Raw genomic sequence first — 14,965 nt, 5'->3', positions numbered from 1 at the left:
AAAGTGAAGTTTCTCAGTTGTGTCCGACTCTTCGTGACCCCATGGACTGCAGCCTACCAGGCTCCTCTGTCCATGGGATTTTCCAGGCAAGAGTACTGGAGTGGGGTGCCATTGCCTTCTCCAACTGAGCCACCCAGGAAGCCCTTAAATTGGCACAATTTAATAAAACAAAAAGATAAAGTGAACACTGTCAGTGTATCTTCAGCCCTTGCCTTGACAGGCTAATGAGCAGAACTTGAAATCAGGTGAAGCTTACTCTGTTCTATGAGACAGTGAAGGGATCTTCTCAATATTTATATTAATATAGCCAATTATAGAAATCTGAATATAAAGTCAAAGTCAGTCTCCCATAGGGTTTGAGATAACATTCACCATTTCCCTGAAAAGCTTAGCATTCTTCAATCAAGTTCAATCATCTCTTTAGAAGGGGGAAAGAGTGATAATACTTGCTAAACCAGAATTACTATCAAAATTTGAAAATCTGATCATATTCATTCAGCCACAAGCCTGTCTGATTTACTCATTAGTATCTTTTTTCAGATGAGCTATCCTGTTTTCCCTCTCTCCCTTCGTAATGCCAGCAGAGATCATTTTTGTTCCAGGGATGTATTTCTTGGAATTCACCAAGTACTCCATCAGCATCTCTCCCCAGGTGATGCCTTTGTTCTTGTTGGCATCTGTGTAAGAAAACGCAACAGGCTGAATTGTCTTTCACCCAAGCAGATCATGGAGATTTGGCCTAGTCTTATGTTTGCCTCCCTTCTCAGTATGGCACTGGGCACACTTCTGAAGAAAAATCTTGTTCTTCTCAACATCACCCATATTTAAGTTGTTCTGTCTCCTCATGTGACCAAGAGGTTCCTGCTCACAAGCAGAACATCCTTCTAAGTCTCTCTATTGTCACCCTATCATAGATAGGAGTGTTTGTTTTGAGCAAACCTATAACTATTATCAGGCTTCCCAGGTGGCTCAGTGGTAAAGAATCTGCCTGCCAATGCAAGAGACGTGGGTTCAATCCCTGGGTCAGGAAGATTCCTTGGAGGAGGAAATGGCACCCTACTCCAGCATTCTTGTCTGGAAAATTCCATGGACAGAGGGACCTGGTGGGCCATAGTCCATATAATCAGAAAGAGTTGGACACAACTGAACACTCAGATGGACCATAGCTATTATCTGAGCTTTGCTTTTGGCTCAGTGGTAAAGAATCCACCTGCCAGTGCAAGAGATATGAGTTTGATACCTGAGTCAGTAAGATCTCCTGGAGAAGGAAATAGTAACCCATTCCAGTATTCTTGCCTGGAAAATCCCATGGACAGAGGAGCCTGGCAGGTTACATTCTATGGGGTCCCAAAAAAGTTGTACATGACTTAGCAACTAAACAACAATAGCTATTATCTATGAATGATGGTAAAGTTTTCAAGTTAGAGAACGATAAGGTCTGAGCCCCACTTCTTTAATAATGTTAAAAATCTAGAGAAGATCATAATTATTTTAGATCTTCCAGAAATCTTTTCTTTTCTTTTTTTTTTAACTACTGGATCTGGAATGAAACATTTGTCCATACCCAGAGTTGATTTGTTAAAGGGATTTTGAAAAGATACTCTTCTTGTCTATATACTTCTGTTATGAAGGAGGTAAGAGCTAATTCTTTCAAACAAAGGATAGATCAACTGAGAGTAAATAGTGTGAGTGTGGTAGGTAAGAACCAGGTGAGTTTTTGTGTCACTTACTCTGAGTTAGGTAGTGTTCACATGTGGGATGAAACAGTAAGATTACCCCCATATAATGCTAGCAAATATTAGTAGAGAATGATGTTCACAAAGTCCTCCCCTGGCCAGCAGAGCAACCACAGTATGAGAAATGGACATAACTGTCTTATGCTCATGGTGTTCAAGAGGGGTGTTCTGTCAGGACATTTTAAGAAATGGTTGATTGGTTAATGACTCCATTGCTACTGAATAATGACCTTTATTTGTTAGTTTCTTCAGTCGGCATTGATTAAAGTCCTTTTCATCACAAAGCACAGGTTCTAGGAATAGAGCACGACTCAGGGATGACTTCATGAAATTTAACACTTAGGACAGGAATTGGAAAACTACAGCCTGCACCAGCTCCACTTTGCATCATGGTTTTGTGCATAAACTTTTGTTGGAGCACAGCCACACTCACAGGTTATATATCAACTATGACTGCTTTCATGCTACTCAGCTAAGCTGATTAGTTGTAACAGAGATTTTATGGCCCACAAAGCCTACAATATTGATGATTTGACCTTTTACAGAAAAAGTTTGATGATACTACAACTAGGAAGAGCCATACACTAAATTCCTTACACAAACCGTACACAATTGTTCAATCAGATACCTTTGAGTCAAATCCTCATAGTAATTGTTTTAGAGTCAAAACTAACTCAGTGTCACTAAATAAACTGCTTAGGGGCTTTAAGCCAAAGAGTTTTCCAAACTGACTTCCTACCCTGAAAAGTGGCCCAAGTGTTGTATTGTTGCTGTTCTTTGAATTCTGACGTAGGAGGCTACAGCATGGAGCCTGTTTTTGTTTGTTTGTTTGTTTGTTTTTATACAATTCTGCCTGTCTCATCTGGATGTCTGCCTGTGTGTATATCTGAATATTTCTGCAGAAGAAGAAAAGGAGATTCTCATGTAAAATACAAATTCATTGAGTCTGAATACCCACAACACTGGTCAGTCCAAGTGTGTATGAAGTCCAGAGAAAGACAGGGCACAGGGGGTCGAGACCTGACTCAACCTCTAACCAGCCTGGTGCCCTTGGCTAGTGTGCTCATTGTATCTCCCAGAGACCAGCCCTGTCCTGGGAGAGGTCAGAGGGAAAGTACAGGCCAACCTCCCTCCTGGGGCCTAAGGAGATGCTGGGGTCCTTAGCTTTGGGAGTCTAAAACCTAACAGCAGGGAGATGGTGGGGTCCTCCGCATAGTTGTCGCCTGCATACTTGTCCCCCTTGAACAAGCAGGAGCCCTTTTCCAGTGGGAAGGGCAAGGGCAGATCACTGCTCCCCACATCCACAGAGCCTGGGTCCCCAGGAATGGGTTCATTGGTGTGGTGTAGTGAATCAACTGCTTCCCTGAGGCAGGGCTTCCCAAGTGTGATGGAGGGATCTATGAGAAAGGTTAAGTGAATTGGTTGTTGGTTATAAATCAAACAGAGGGAAAGAATTACTATGACATTATTTTCCAAGATAGTTTACCTTCAGCAGATTCTACTTTCAAAATTTATAAAATATTGTACTTGGAACAAGCATGTTCTGACCCTATTTTCAAGGACATAAATATGAAATAAAATGAAAGTTAGCAATGTATTATATTGCAAAATTTTATTTATTAAAATAGTTGAATTCATTGTAGCTTACCATTAAGCCCAGTTCTTCCATCCAAAGGATTATAAATAATAATAATAATTTACTTTAATGCTATCACCTGCAGAGACTAGATCACCTTTCCAATGGAGAAACATTAACCATCCTATGATGTTGACTTCACGGAATAGCTCTTCTCATCCTGTGTCCTTCATCCTGCTTGGGATCCCAGGATTGGAGAATTCCCAGTTTGGGGTTGCCTTTCCATTCTGTGCCATGTATGTTGTGGCTCTAGTCAGCAATATCACTCTCCTTCATGTAATCCGAACTGATCCCACCTTGCATGAGCCCATGTACCTCTTTCTGGCCATGCTGGCTACCACTGACCTGGTCCTCTCCATTTCCACACAACCTAAAATGCTGGCCATATTCTGGTTTCATGATCATGAGATTGAATACCAAACCTGCCTCATCCAGTTGTTCTTCATCCATGCCTTTTCTTCGGTGGAGTCTGGATTGCTCATGGCTATGGCCGTGGACCGTTATGTGGCTATCTGCTTCCCACTGCATCACTCTAGTATCCTGACCCCATCTGTTGTAGGTAAACTGGGGGGAGGTGTGATGATGAGAGGGCTGCTATGGGTGAGTCCTTTCTGCTTCTTGGTGTCCAGGATGCCCTTCTGCCCTAGTCGGATAATCCCCCAGTCATACTGTGAGCACATGGCTGTGCTGAAGTTGGTGTGTGCTGACACTAGAGTAAATCGTGCATATGGACTTTTTGTGGCCTTCTCTGTAGTTGGCTTTGATATTATCATCATCAGTGTATCCTATGTAATAATTTTGAGAACTGTTCTGGGGTTACCCTCAGGTGAAGCCTGGCTCAAGGCTTTTGGCACATGTGCTTCCCATATCTGTGTCATCTTGGCTCTTTATATCCCAGCCCTCTTTACTTTTCTCACCCATCACTTTGGACATCATGTGCCCCGAGCAGTACATGTCATGTTTGCTATTCTCTATCTCCTGGTACCTCCCATGTTCAACCCCATCATCTATGGAGTTAGAACCAAACAGATCAGGGACAGGGTTAAAGGATGTTGTAGAAAAGACTCCCAACTCAAAGCATAGGGTTTTAACCACCCCAAGGTCCCCACTGTTAAGGCATTGATGATATAAATGCATAAAGTTTTCCAGGATGTCACAATTTTTTTTTTCAAATTTACTGAGTTATAGTGAAGTGAAACTCGTTCAGTCATGTCCACATCTTTGCAACTCCATGGGCTGTAGCCTGCCAGGCTCCTCTGTCCATGGAATTCTCCAGTCAAGAATACTAGAGTGGGTTGCCATTTCCTTTTCCAGGGGATCTTCCTGATCCAGAGATTGAACCCGGGTCTCCTGTACTGTAAGCAGACTCTTTACCATCTGAGCCACCAGGGAAGTCTGTATTGAAGTATATGTAACATAAAAATAGTTGTATATATTTAAGTTCAGTTCAGTTGCTCAGTGTCCAACTCTTTGTGACCCCACGGACTGCAGCACACCAGGCTTTCCTGTCCATCACCAATGCACGGAGATTACTCAAACTCATGTCCATCTAGCCAGTAATGTCATCCAACCATCTCATCCTCTGTCTCCCCTTCTCCTCCTGCCTTCAATCTTTCCTAGCATCAGGGTCTTTTCCAATGAGTCAGTTTTTCACATCAGGTGGCCAAAGAATTGGAGCTTCAGCCTTAACATCAGTCCTTTTAATGAAGATTCAGGACTGATTTCCTTTAAGATGGACTGGTTGGATCTCCTTGCTGTCCAAGGGACTCTCCAGAGTCTTCTCCAACACTACAGTTCAAAAGCATCAATTATTCAGCACTCAGCTTTCTTTATAGTCCAACTCTCACATCCATACCTGCCTACTGGAAAAACCATAGCTTTGACTAAATGGACGTTTGTTGGTAAAGTAATGTCTCTGCTTTTTAATATGCTGTCTAGGTTGGTCATAGCTTTTCTTCCAAGGAGTAAGAATCTTTTAATCTCATGGCTGCAGTCAACATCTGCAGTGATTTTGGAGCCCCCCCAAAATAAAGTCTCTCACTGTTTCCATTGTTTCCCCATCTATTTCCCATGAAGTGATGGGACTGGGTGTTATGATCTTAGTTTTCTGAATGTTGAGTTTTAAGCCAACTTTTTCACTCTCCTCTTTCACTTTTATCAAGAAGCTCTTTAGATCTTCTTTGCTTTCTGCCATAAGGGTGGTGGCATCTGCATATCTGAAGTTATTGATAGTTCTCCCAGCAATCTTGATTCCAGCTTGTGCTTCATCTAGCCTAGCATTTTGCTTGATGTACTCTGCATATAGGCTCAGAGGTTAAAGTGTCTGCCTGGAATTCAGGAGACCTGGGTTCGATCCCTGGGTTGAGAAGATCCCCTGTAGAAGGAAATGGCAACCCACTCCAGTACTGTTGCCTGGAGAATCCCATGGAAGGGGGAGCCTGGTAGGCTACAGTCCATGGGGTCGCAAAGAGTTGGACACCACAAGCGACTTCACTTTCACTTTCTTTCACTCTGCATATAAGTTAAATAAGCAGGGTGACAGTATACAGCCTTGATGTACTCCTTACCCAATTTGGAACCAGTCTGTTGTTACATGTCCAGTTCTAATTGTTCCTTCTTGACCTGCATACAGATTTCTCAGAAGGCAGGTCAGGTGGTCTGATATGCCCATCTCTCTAAGAATTTTCCACAGTTTGTTGTGATCCACACAGTCACAGTCAAATGTTTTGGTGTAGTTGATGAAGCAGAAGTAGATGTTTTTCTGGAACTCTCTTGCTTTTTCAATGATCCAACAGATGTTGGCAATTTGATCTCTGATTCCTCTGCCTTTTCTAAATCCAGCTTGAACATCTGGAAGTTCACAATTCACATACTGTTGAAGCCTGGCTTGGAAAATTTTGAACATTACTTTGCTAGCGTGTAAGATGAATGCCGGAGAAGGCAATGACACCCCACTCCAGAACTCTTGCCTGGAAAATCCCATGGATGGAGGAGCCTGGTAGGCTGCAGTCCATGGGGTCGCTAAGAGTCGGACACGACTGAGCAACTTCACTTTCACTTTTCACTTTCATGCATTGGAGAAGGAAATGGCAACCCACTCCAGTGTTCTTACCTGGAGAATCCCAGGGATGGGGGAACCTGGTGGGCTGCCATCTATGGGGTCGCACAGAGTTGGACATGACTGAAGCGACTTAGCAGCAGCAGCAGCAGCAGCAGTAAGATGAGTGCAATTGTGAGGTAGTTTGAAAATTCTTTGGCATTGCCTTTCTTAGGGATTGGAATGAACACTTACATTTTCCAATTTTCATTTTAATAAAATTTAATTTTATTTGATTAATTTCATTTAATTAATCACATATTTAATGCTTACATTTTGATGAATTTGGGCATATGCATACATGCATGATACCATCACCACAGTCAAGGTAATATAAGCATGTATCACATTTATATTTGTATTCTTACTCACCTCTTTCTTGTCACAATCAGTGGTGAAGAAGATTCGAAAATTCAGGCGCTCATGTTTTTAAAGCCAATGTTAAAAAAAAAAAAAAAAATCAACATCAGATGAAGGCGTTTAAAGAGAAATCAGGAGTATGTTTGCTTTTCCGAGAAGAAAACAGCTATTGGAGCCTAAAAGTGCCTCCAGAAATAAATAGGTGTTCTGAAAGTAAAAGTGAAGTCACTCAGTCGGGTCCGACTCTTTGCAACCCCATGGACTGTAGCCTATCAGGCTCCTTCATCCATGGGATTTTCCAGGCAAGAGTGCTGGAGTGGATTGCCATTTCTTTCTCCAGGGGATTTTCCCGACCCAGGAATCGAACCGAGGTCGCCCGCATTGCAGGCAGACACTTTACCATCTGAGCCACCAGGGTAGCCTGGGTGTTCTGAAGGACCATTGTAAAAATTCCCAAATTTTAGAGTTGCCTAGAATTTTGATCCCTCTATCAGGAAATCAGTTAATAGTTGTGAGTCTCTTCCTTTTTCTTTTAAAAATCATTTTATGGCTATATAACTTGAGACAGTAAAATGGGAATATCTTAATACATAGTTTAATGAGTTCTGACACATGTAAATGTCTGTGTGGTGACCTGCCCAATTAGGATATAGAAAATCCCCATCACTTCATAAAGATTTTTGCTGTGTATTTTAGTTAAACACTCCCCTCTTCCCAAGCAGGTAAATTCTGATCTGAGTTCTTTCTCTCACTAAAACTTGAGTTTAGTTATTTTTTTCCTCTCACTAAAACTTTAGTTTGGTGTCCCACTCAGTATAAAGCTTTTCAGATTCATTCATACTGTTGCATTAATGAATGATTCATTTCCTATTCTTGCTCAGGAGTATACATTTTTTTTCTACATCTTTCTCTCTTGCTTCACCTTCTACCATTCTAGTCTTTTACTTCCACACATATCCACTTCTTACTGCTCTTAAGGCTTTGCTTTTAATCATAACAGTTCTCCACATGGTTTGCTTCTAGAACTTTCTACTTCTCATCACTCTGTAGTTCAACTAATACCACCTTATCAGTGAGTTATTTTTTAACCTGTGTATCTTAACTAGATTCTTCCCCTTATTATTTTCTTTCAACACATTTTATTTTCTATGTATCTTAGCCCAAAGTGTAATTATTTAAAATACTTACTTGTTATTTATTCCTCTGACTTGAATATAAATTCATGAAAGCATAAAATAATTGCTGACTATTCTACCCAAAACTAGCTCACACACACACACACAAAACTTCACTGAGTGAATGAATGAATTTTTGCCTGTGTGATACCTTTGTCCTAACAATTTCACTAGGAACCACAAGATGGCATTTCCATGTATATTATTCCCTCTTCCCTCCAAAACTGGATCTCAGTCCTAAAGGCCCCTTTCATTTATCCCCATGGAAATTTTGAAGATTTCTGTTGGTCAAATGAGATAAGTTCATTATATAAATAACAATTTCCCTCATTCTCTTCTTTTTAATTAACAAATGTAAAATATTTGAAACATTTTAAAATTTCTGTTCAAGAAATGATTTATTGAACAATTGTCTGCACCAAACATTCTGTAAGAGGATGGGAATAGAGTGGGGAACAAGAGAAACTGTCCATTAGAGCATTTAAATAGTAGGAGAGACTCAAAATAAACATCCTGAATACCTACAATTCCAGCTCCAGTATAAAAAGTTAGTACTTGAGCTATGCAGCTCTCTCCTGCACTCAGTCGTGTCTGACACTTTGTGACCCCATGGACTGTAGTCTGCCAGGCTTCTCTGTCCATGGGATTCTCCAGGCAATAATACTGGAGTAAACTGCCATTTCATCCTCCAGGGGATGTTTCCAATCCAGGAATTGAACCCACAACTCCTGTGTCTCCTGCATTGGCTGGCAAATTCTCTACCACTGCGTGATCTCCTAAGTCCACCCTGATTAGAAGTATCCTTAGCTGTTCTGAATTGATGAAAATAGATGATTGCTTTCATCATACAAGAGCCAATGGGTTCAAATTTGTAACTAAATTCAAGCTTTCTGTAGCCAATTTGTAAAAAGTATCAAATGAGTACTGTGATTGAGGAATTCAATTTCCCCTTTGTAAGATAGGCAGAGTCATCACTGCCCCTCTCTTCTCTCAAGTAACACACATCTCTAACATGACACAAGTGACCGAGAGAGACCAGACAGACCTTAACAAACGCAGCCCTGGAAAGTCAGCTTCTCCAGGTTTTTAAACATTGCTAAGAGCCAAGCCAAGCTCTCAGAATTCCATTCTAGAGTAATTTCGAAAGCTGAATCTTCATCAGTATTGTCTACTCTGTGTGGAGCCAGACACAGGGTTATTGGTATGATGGCATTTCATATTCAACAAGCATTTCTTTATCACTTATATGTCAGTGCTGCACTTGGTGCTGCAGTTATAGAGATCAATAGTTCATAGCTCATCCTAAAAACTACTCCTCTGTGTTCTCACAGGCTTCCCTGGTGGCTCAGATGGTAAAGAATCTGCCTGCAATGCAGGAGACCTGGGCTCAATCCCTGGGTCAAGAAGATCCCCTGGGCAAGAGAATGGCAACCCACTCCAGTATTCTTGCCTGGAGAATCCCCATAAACAGAGGAGTGACTAACACTTACTGTGCTCTCACAGCTTCCCAGGTGGCACTGGTGGTCAAGAATCTGCCTGCCAAAGCAGGAGACTTAAGAGATGTGGGTTCAATCCCTGGGTAGGGAAGGCCTACTGGAGGAGGGTGCATGGACAGAGGATCCTGGTGGGCTACAGTCCATAGGGTCACAAAGAGTCGAACACAACTGAAGTGACTTAGCATGCACGTGTGTATTCTAACAGCAACTGGTAAAATCTGCTGTCATCACACTTACTTACTCCTAAACACCTTAGTGATCTGATTGTGCATTTTAATGTTGACTCTCAGTCAGCTAACCCTGAAGTCACTGACTAATCCTAGTCTGTCTTCTGAGCCTTGGACTCCCAGGACCAGAGAAGGAGGGAGAGAAAGGCCCAAGGAGGTTTGACGCCTGACTTCACAGACCACAGCCTCCACCCCAACCTCATCCAAGATCAACGTAGAGTCTCAGTCTCTGGGTTTCAGTTCTCCATGGGTCTATCTTAGGTGTGGCTCCTCAGGGAAAAGATTTAGGATCTCTCATTTCTGGAAGCCCTCCACATGCCAGCTCCAGTATTGATTACAGACATTTGCATCACTGCACGTGCGTATCTACAAGTGTCTATCCAGTTACATTTTGTAGATGAGAAAACAGAAACTGAACAATCTAAGATCCTTGGGTATATTTCTGAGTCAGAATGTACAGCAGAGGCAGAAAGGGAGTGGGTAAAAATAAACAAAAGGCAGATCTACTAGGTAGGAATTGATCCTTTCTAAGAAATCCACTACATGTTTACAACTCTGAGGAGACATTCACATGATAATTTGTATTAATGATGCCCCTGGAGTCATGCAACATGGCTCCCTTGGAAGAGTTTTGAAAAGGAACGTGTGCCAATTTCTGTTTTGTAAACTTCATATTTTAAAAGATGTTCAAGGCCAATGGGGTGTTGGAGAAGACTCCTGAGAGTTCCTTGGACTGCAAGGAGAACAAACCAGACAATCCTAAAAGAAATCAACCCTGAGTATTCATTGGAAGGACTGATGCTGAAACTGAAGCTCCAATACTTTGACCACCTGATGCAAAGAACTCACTCATTAGAAAAGACCCTGATGCTGGGAAAGATTGAAGGCAGGAGAAGAAGGGGACGACAGAGGATGAGATGGTTGGATGGCATCACTGTTTCAATGGACATGAGTTTGAGTAAGCTCCAGGAGATGGTGAAGGACAGGGAAGCTTGCTGTGTTGCAGTCCATGGAGTCACAGAGTCAGACACAACTCAGTGACTAAACAATAAAACAGGGGCAGGATACTTCCCCAGCAGGTCTCATGTTTTAATTGTCTCCTGGAATGGAATAGAAAGCTCTCAGTGAATGCTGTTATCCAGATCTTCAGCATCTTCAGGCTGCTGTTTCTCTTATTTCTGGAAACAGAGCGGTGATACCTGTCAGATCCATTATAGCAGGAAGGTGTGTGAGCATGGAGCCAGAAAGAGGAGATGAATTGAGAGAAGAGTAAATGTTGCTCTGGAAAAGGAATAGTGAAGTCTACAGTGTAGTGATATTGTCTCTGGGCCAATGGGAGTGATGATTTGAATTATCCACAAAATGATTCAATTATTTTTGAAGCTGGTTTTCTTTAATCCACATAGAAGAGGGAGTCATTTATACATTCATTCATTCAGTGATTTTTCAATAATTACTCTTCCGTGTGTCTTCTGTCTTACTAATAATCCTCAACAGCCATGCTTTTTGTGGTCTTTCGACTGAGAATTTTTGAGGGCAGCCACCAGACCATTCTCATTGGTGCATGCCCAACACTTAGCAGCCTGGAATAGAGTAAGTGCTTAAAGAAACAGATAAGTGAATGATGAATAGTATACCCTAGAAAGATCTCATTTGGAATTAAAAGAAAACAAGCAGTCCATTGTATGGGTTTTCTGTGATCTCTCACTTTCATAAAGCACATAAGCATATGAATCTGAACTGAATTATTGGTTTACTGATTCACTGTTAATAATGGTAATTCAAGCAGAAATTATGGGAGATACTAGCCCTGAGGCTTCATCCCTTTCCCCCAGGTTCCCAGAAATTAGGCCTAAGATTTCCCTAAAAGTAGCAAAAGAATGGGAGAACCACTACACAGAGTCAGGAGACCCGAAAACCAGTTCAGCTCAGATCTGGTCCTAGGGTATGATTGGGTACATCTCTAGTATTTCAGGGACCAGCTCTTCAATGACCTTCTTCTCAGCTCTCCGAATAAAACAACAATCACTAATTTGTTGTTGCTTAGTCACTTAGTCATGTCCAACTGTTTGTGACTCCATGGACTGTAGCCCGACAGGCTCCCCTGTCCATGGAATTCTCCAGGAAAGAATACCGGAGTGGGTTGCCATTAGACCTGCCTACTTCCAAAGAAACAAGTTTGTATTTACGGAAACATAAATACACAAGGGAGTTTGTGTATTTATGAATTCTCCCATTGGTAGGGAGACCTGAGAGCAGGAAAAGCATCAGAAGAGATATCACCAAGGAAGTGATGATTAATCTGTGGCTTTAATTGGATAGTTTTAATACATCAAAGGGCTACAAATGGGAAGGAAAGTCAAAGTCGAGGAATCAGCATTTTTAAAGGTGATAAACCTTTGAAATGAAAGATATAGGAGCAGCAGCAAACAAGGCTGAAACAAGGCTGCAGAGTCAAATACAGGCTCGATCTTACCTAGGTCTTCAGGGTTTTAGCTTGCAGGACAGAGATCCTCCAAGAGATCTCTGTGTTTAACCAAAAAGCCTAAGCAAATTCAGGGTGGGAATTTGGGGCTCCTAGAGAAACTGGGATCTGAGGGGAAAAAGGAAGCCCTAACAGGTAACGCTGGCCCCAGATGAAGGCAAAAGCATGAAAACGTCCTCAGCAGGCTATAAAGAATTACACAGAGCACAGGATAGATGGCAAGATGATGGTTGAGTTAGGCATTTCTCTTTCTCTCTCTTTCCCATTTTCATGATTATTCTAATTTATTTTAATCTAATGTATATAAAAGAGTGGTTAGATACACCCATGTGAAGAGCTGACTCATTGAAAAAGACCCTGATGCTGGGAAAGATTGAGAGCGGGAGGAGACAGGGATGACAGAGGATCAGATGGTTGGATGGCATCATCGATTCAATGGACATGAGTTTGAGCAAACTCCGGAAGACAGTGAAGGACAAGGGAAGTCTGGCATGCTTCAATCCATGGGGTTGCAAAGAGTTGAACATGACATAGTGACAGAACAACAACAAAATTACACCCACAGGCATAATGAAAAAGTAATTTGTTTCTTTAGACAAATTTGACTTTTATGTGGAAAAAAAGGACAGAGGTTGATGTAACGTTTACTGTGACTCATTTCCATTTGGAGACAAAGTTTAAAGTGTTTATTCTTCATTCCATAAATTTGGGCTTGTGATTTATAAACATACCATCAGGAGAAAATATAGCTCATTTTAAGGTTTAATTTAGGAAAATATGTGTATTTATTAACATATGATAAGCGATTTCCAGTTCAGACCATTTTCTAATTACTCAGCTCTCATAATTCCCAGACTTCTCGAAAATAATGTGCTTGTGACTCAATTAGTCTCTTTGTTTTTTTTTTTTTTTTGAGGAATTAGTGTTTTTATTTTTTATTTTTATTTTTTTTAAATTTTATTTTATTTTTAAACTTTACAATATTGTATTAATTTTGCCAAATAAAAGGTAGGCTCCTAATCCAACAGTAGTCATCCTCTGATGCCATCATTGTCGACCAGCTCTCCACCAACTCCTTGTGTCTTTTCAAGGTGGGAGGCTCCCCAGTCTGGATCTGTTTCCTGTCCTGTGTATGCTACACAATGGCTGTTGTGAGAATCAGCCCCCTCTGTGATGTGTCCTGCACTTTCTACTTCTATGAAACATGTATTTCTTTCTGACCCTGCTAGCTTTCATGGTGGGGAGACCCTCTTACTCTCACCTGATCTGAGATGCTGTCCATTTTATTGGTTCTAAACACATAAAATCAACTACTGTAACTGCTTCTGCTCCAACAGGTCTGCTTTATCCATGCTCTGTCAGTCAGGGTTGGCCATGTGCCATCTGGTACTGGAGGTCTCCATATGCTTCCTACTCCACCATTTCATCATATTCCAGTAATTGGCAGTCAAGCTGGGAACAGCTGTAATAACAAAAGCATTGTAGGAGTGAACCCCCTTTGCTCCATGTTCTCCTGATTGATATTTTACCTCAACCAAATCATCCCTTAGACCTACTGTAAGCATGTGGCTATGCTGAAACTGATGTATGTTGATGCCAGACCATATGTAAGATCTTCTCTGTGATTGAATTTGGTGTATATGTCATTACAACACCATACGCTATGATATTCCAGGCTATTCTCTAGCTACCCATTGGAGAAGCCCTGCCCAAGTCATGTGGCCTGTGCCCCTAATACTCATGTCATCCTGTTGCTGTAGGTCTCAGGGACTCTACTTCTTCCTTTGCTTTAGCTACCATAATTACTCTAATGCAGTTACTATTATACATATAATTACTATAATACGATTGATTCCTTCTTAAAAGGGAGATACACTTTAATTTTAATACTTGTGTACCCATCTATTTAAATACCCAGTTAGATTCTTTAAACATTTAAATATGATAAGTTGATTGTTATGCTATACATATAACCTTCTCAAATGTTTCTCTACATTGAGTGTAGCTACAAATCTGTCTGGTCCACAGTAGACACTTAATAAATATTATTTATATTGGTCAATATGAATATATCCAGTGTGAATATATTTTATCAATATAAAATCTATGATAAAATCTATGATAATCTAGCATGTGTAACTCAATTCTGGATCCAAGCATTTAAAAAATAGTTAAAATTTGACATTAGCATTTTTTCAGAGATACTTACTTTAAGAATATACTAGCAGAAAAAAAAAGAATATACTAGCAGACACCCAGAAACACTTTATTTCCCAGGTAGGAAAATTAGAGAATTAGTCTTTTTTGAAAATTCATTCTAATGAAATATAAAGCAAGAGAGAAGGCTTCAGAAATGTACCTGCATCCATGAATCTAAATTCCTGATCAGAAATTTTTCAGAAAGGCCCACAGATGCATAATATTTCTTCTCAGTTATATACATTCAACATCACATTTCCCTCATTCACACTAGCAGGCATTGTTCTTTATCAGACTTCTGACGCAATAGCTGTTTCACGGGAATTCAGAAAAGCCCTTTACTTTCACAGATGCACTAATAGAAAAGTATTTTTAAATCACAACAAGAAATATCTCTGCCTTGCAGCTTGATGGCCAACTTATGCATTAGGTAAGACCAGAGCAAATACAGAGACACAGTTAAAAATACATAGCTGTGGTCTGGTCTCCTGTCTGTATTCAATCATCCACTCAGTCAACAATTGCTCACAGTATTGAATCCTTGCGCTTTCCAG

At 40.8% G+C, this 14,965-nt stretch overlaps 1 protein-coding gene and 1 pseudogene across 1 annotated transcript; one reads left to right on the top strand and one right to left on the bottom strand.

The window, feature by feature from the left end:
* Window positions 1-418: 418 nt before the first annotated feature.
* Window positions 419-822, bottom strand: LOC133261303 (cytochrome c-like; annotated as a pseudogene).
* A 2,670-nt stretch (window positions 823-3,492) lies between these two features.
* Window positions 3,493-4,455, top strand: LOC133261000 (olfactory receptor 52R1-like). The gene has a single exon (XM_061439609.1). The coding sequence runs from the start codon at window positions 3,499-3,501 to the stop codon at window positions 4,453-4,455; it is 957 nt and encodes a 318-aa protein (XP_061295593.1). The 5' UTR covers window positions 3,493-3,498.
* Window positions 4,456-14,965: the final 10,510 nt, after the last annotated feature.

Source organism: Bos javanicus, chromosome 15 (assembly GCF_032452875.1).
Source record: "Bos javanicus breed banteng chromosome 15, ARS-OSU_banteng_1.0, whole genome shotgun sequence".
NCBI classification, from domain to species: domain Eukaryota; kingdom Metazoa; phylum Chordata; class Mammalia; order Artiodactyla; family Bovidae; genus Bos; species Bos javanicus.
This window is presented reverse-complemented; position numbering and strand designations above follow the sequence as displayed.

What these genes read in the sequence shown, in the direction of transcription:
- LOC133261000 (XM_061439609.1), top strand. Translation starts at nt 3,499, where the DNA reads ATGATGTTGACTTCACGGAATAGCTCTTCTCATCCTGTGTCCTTCATC.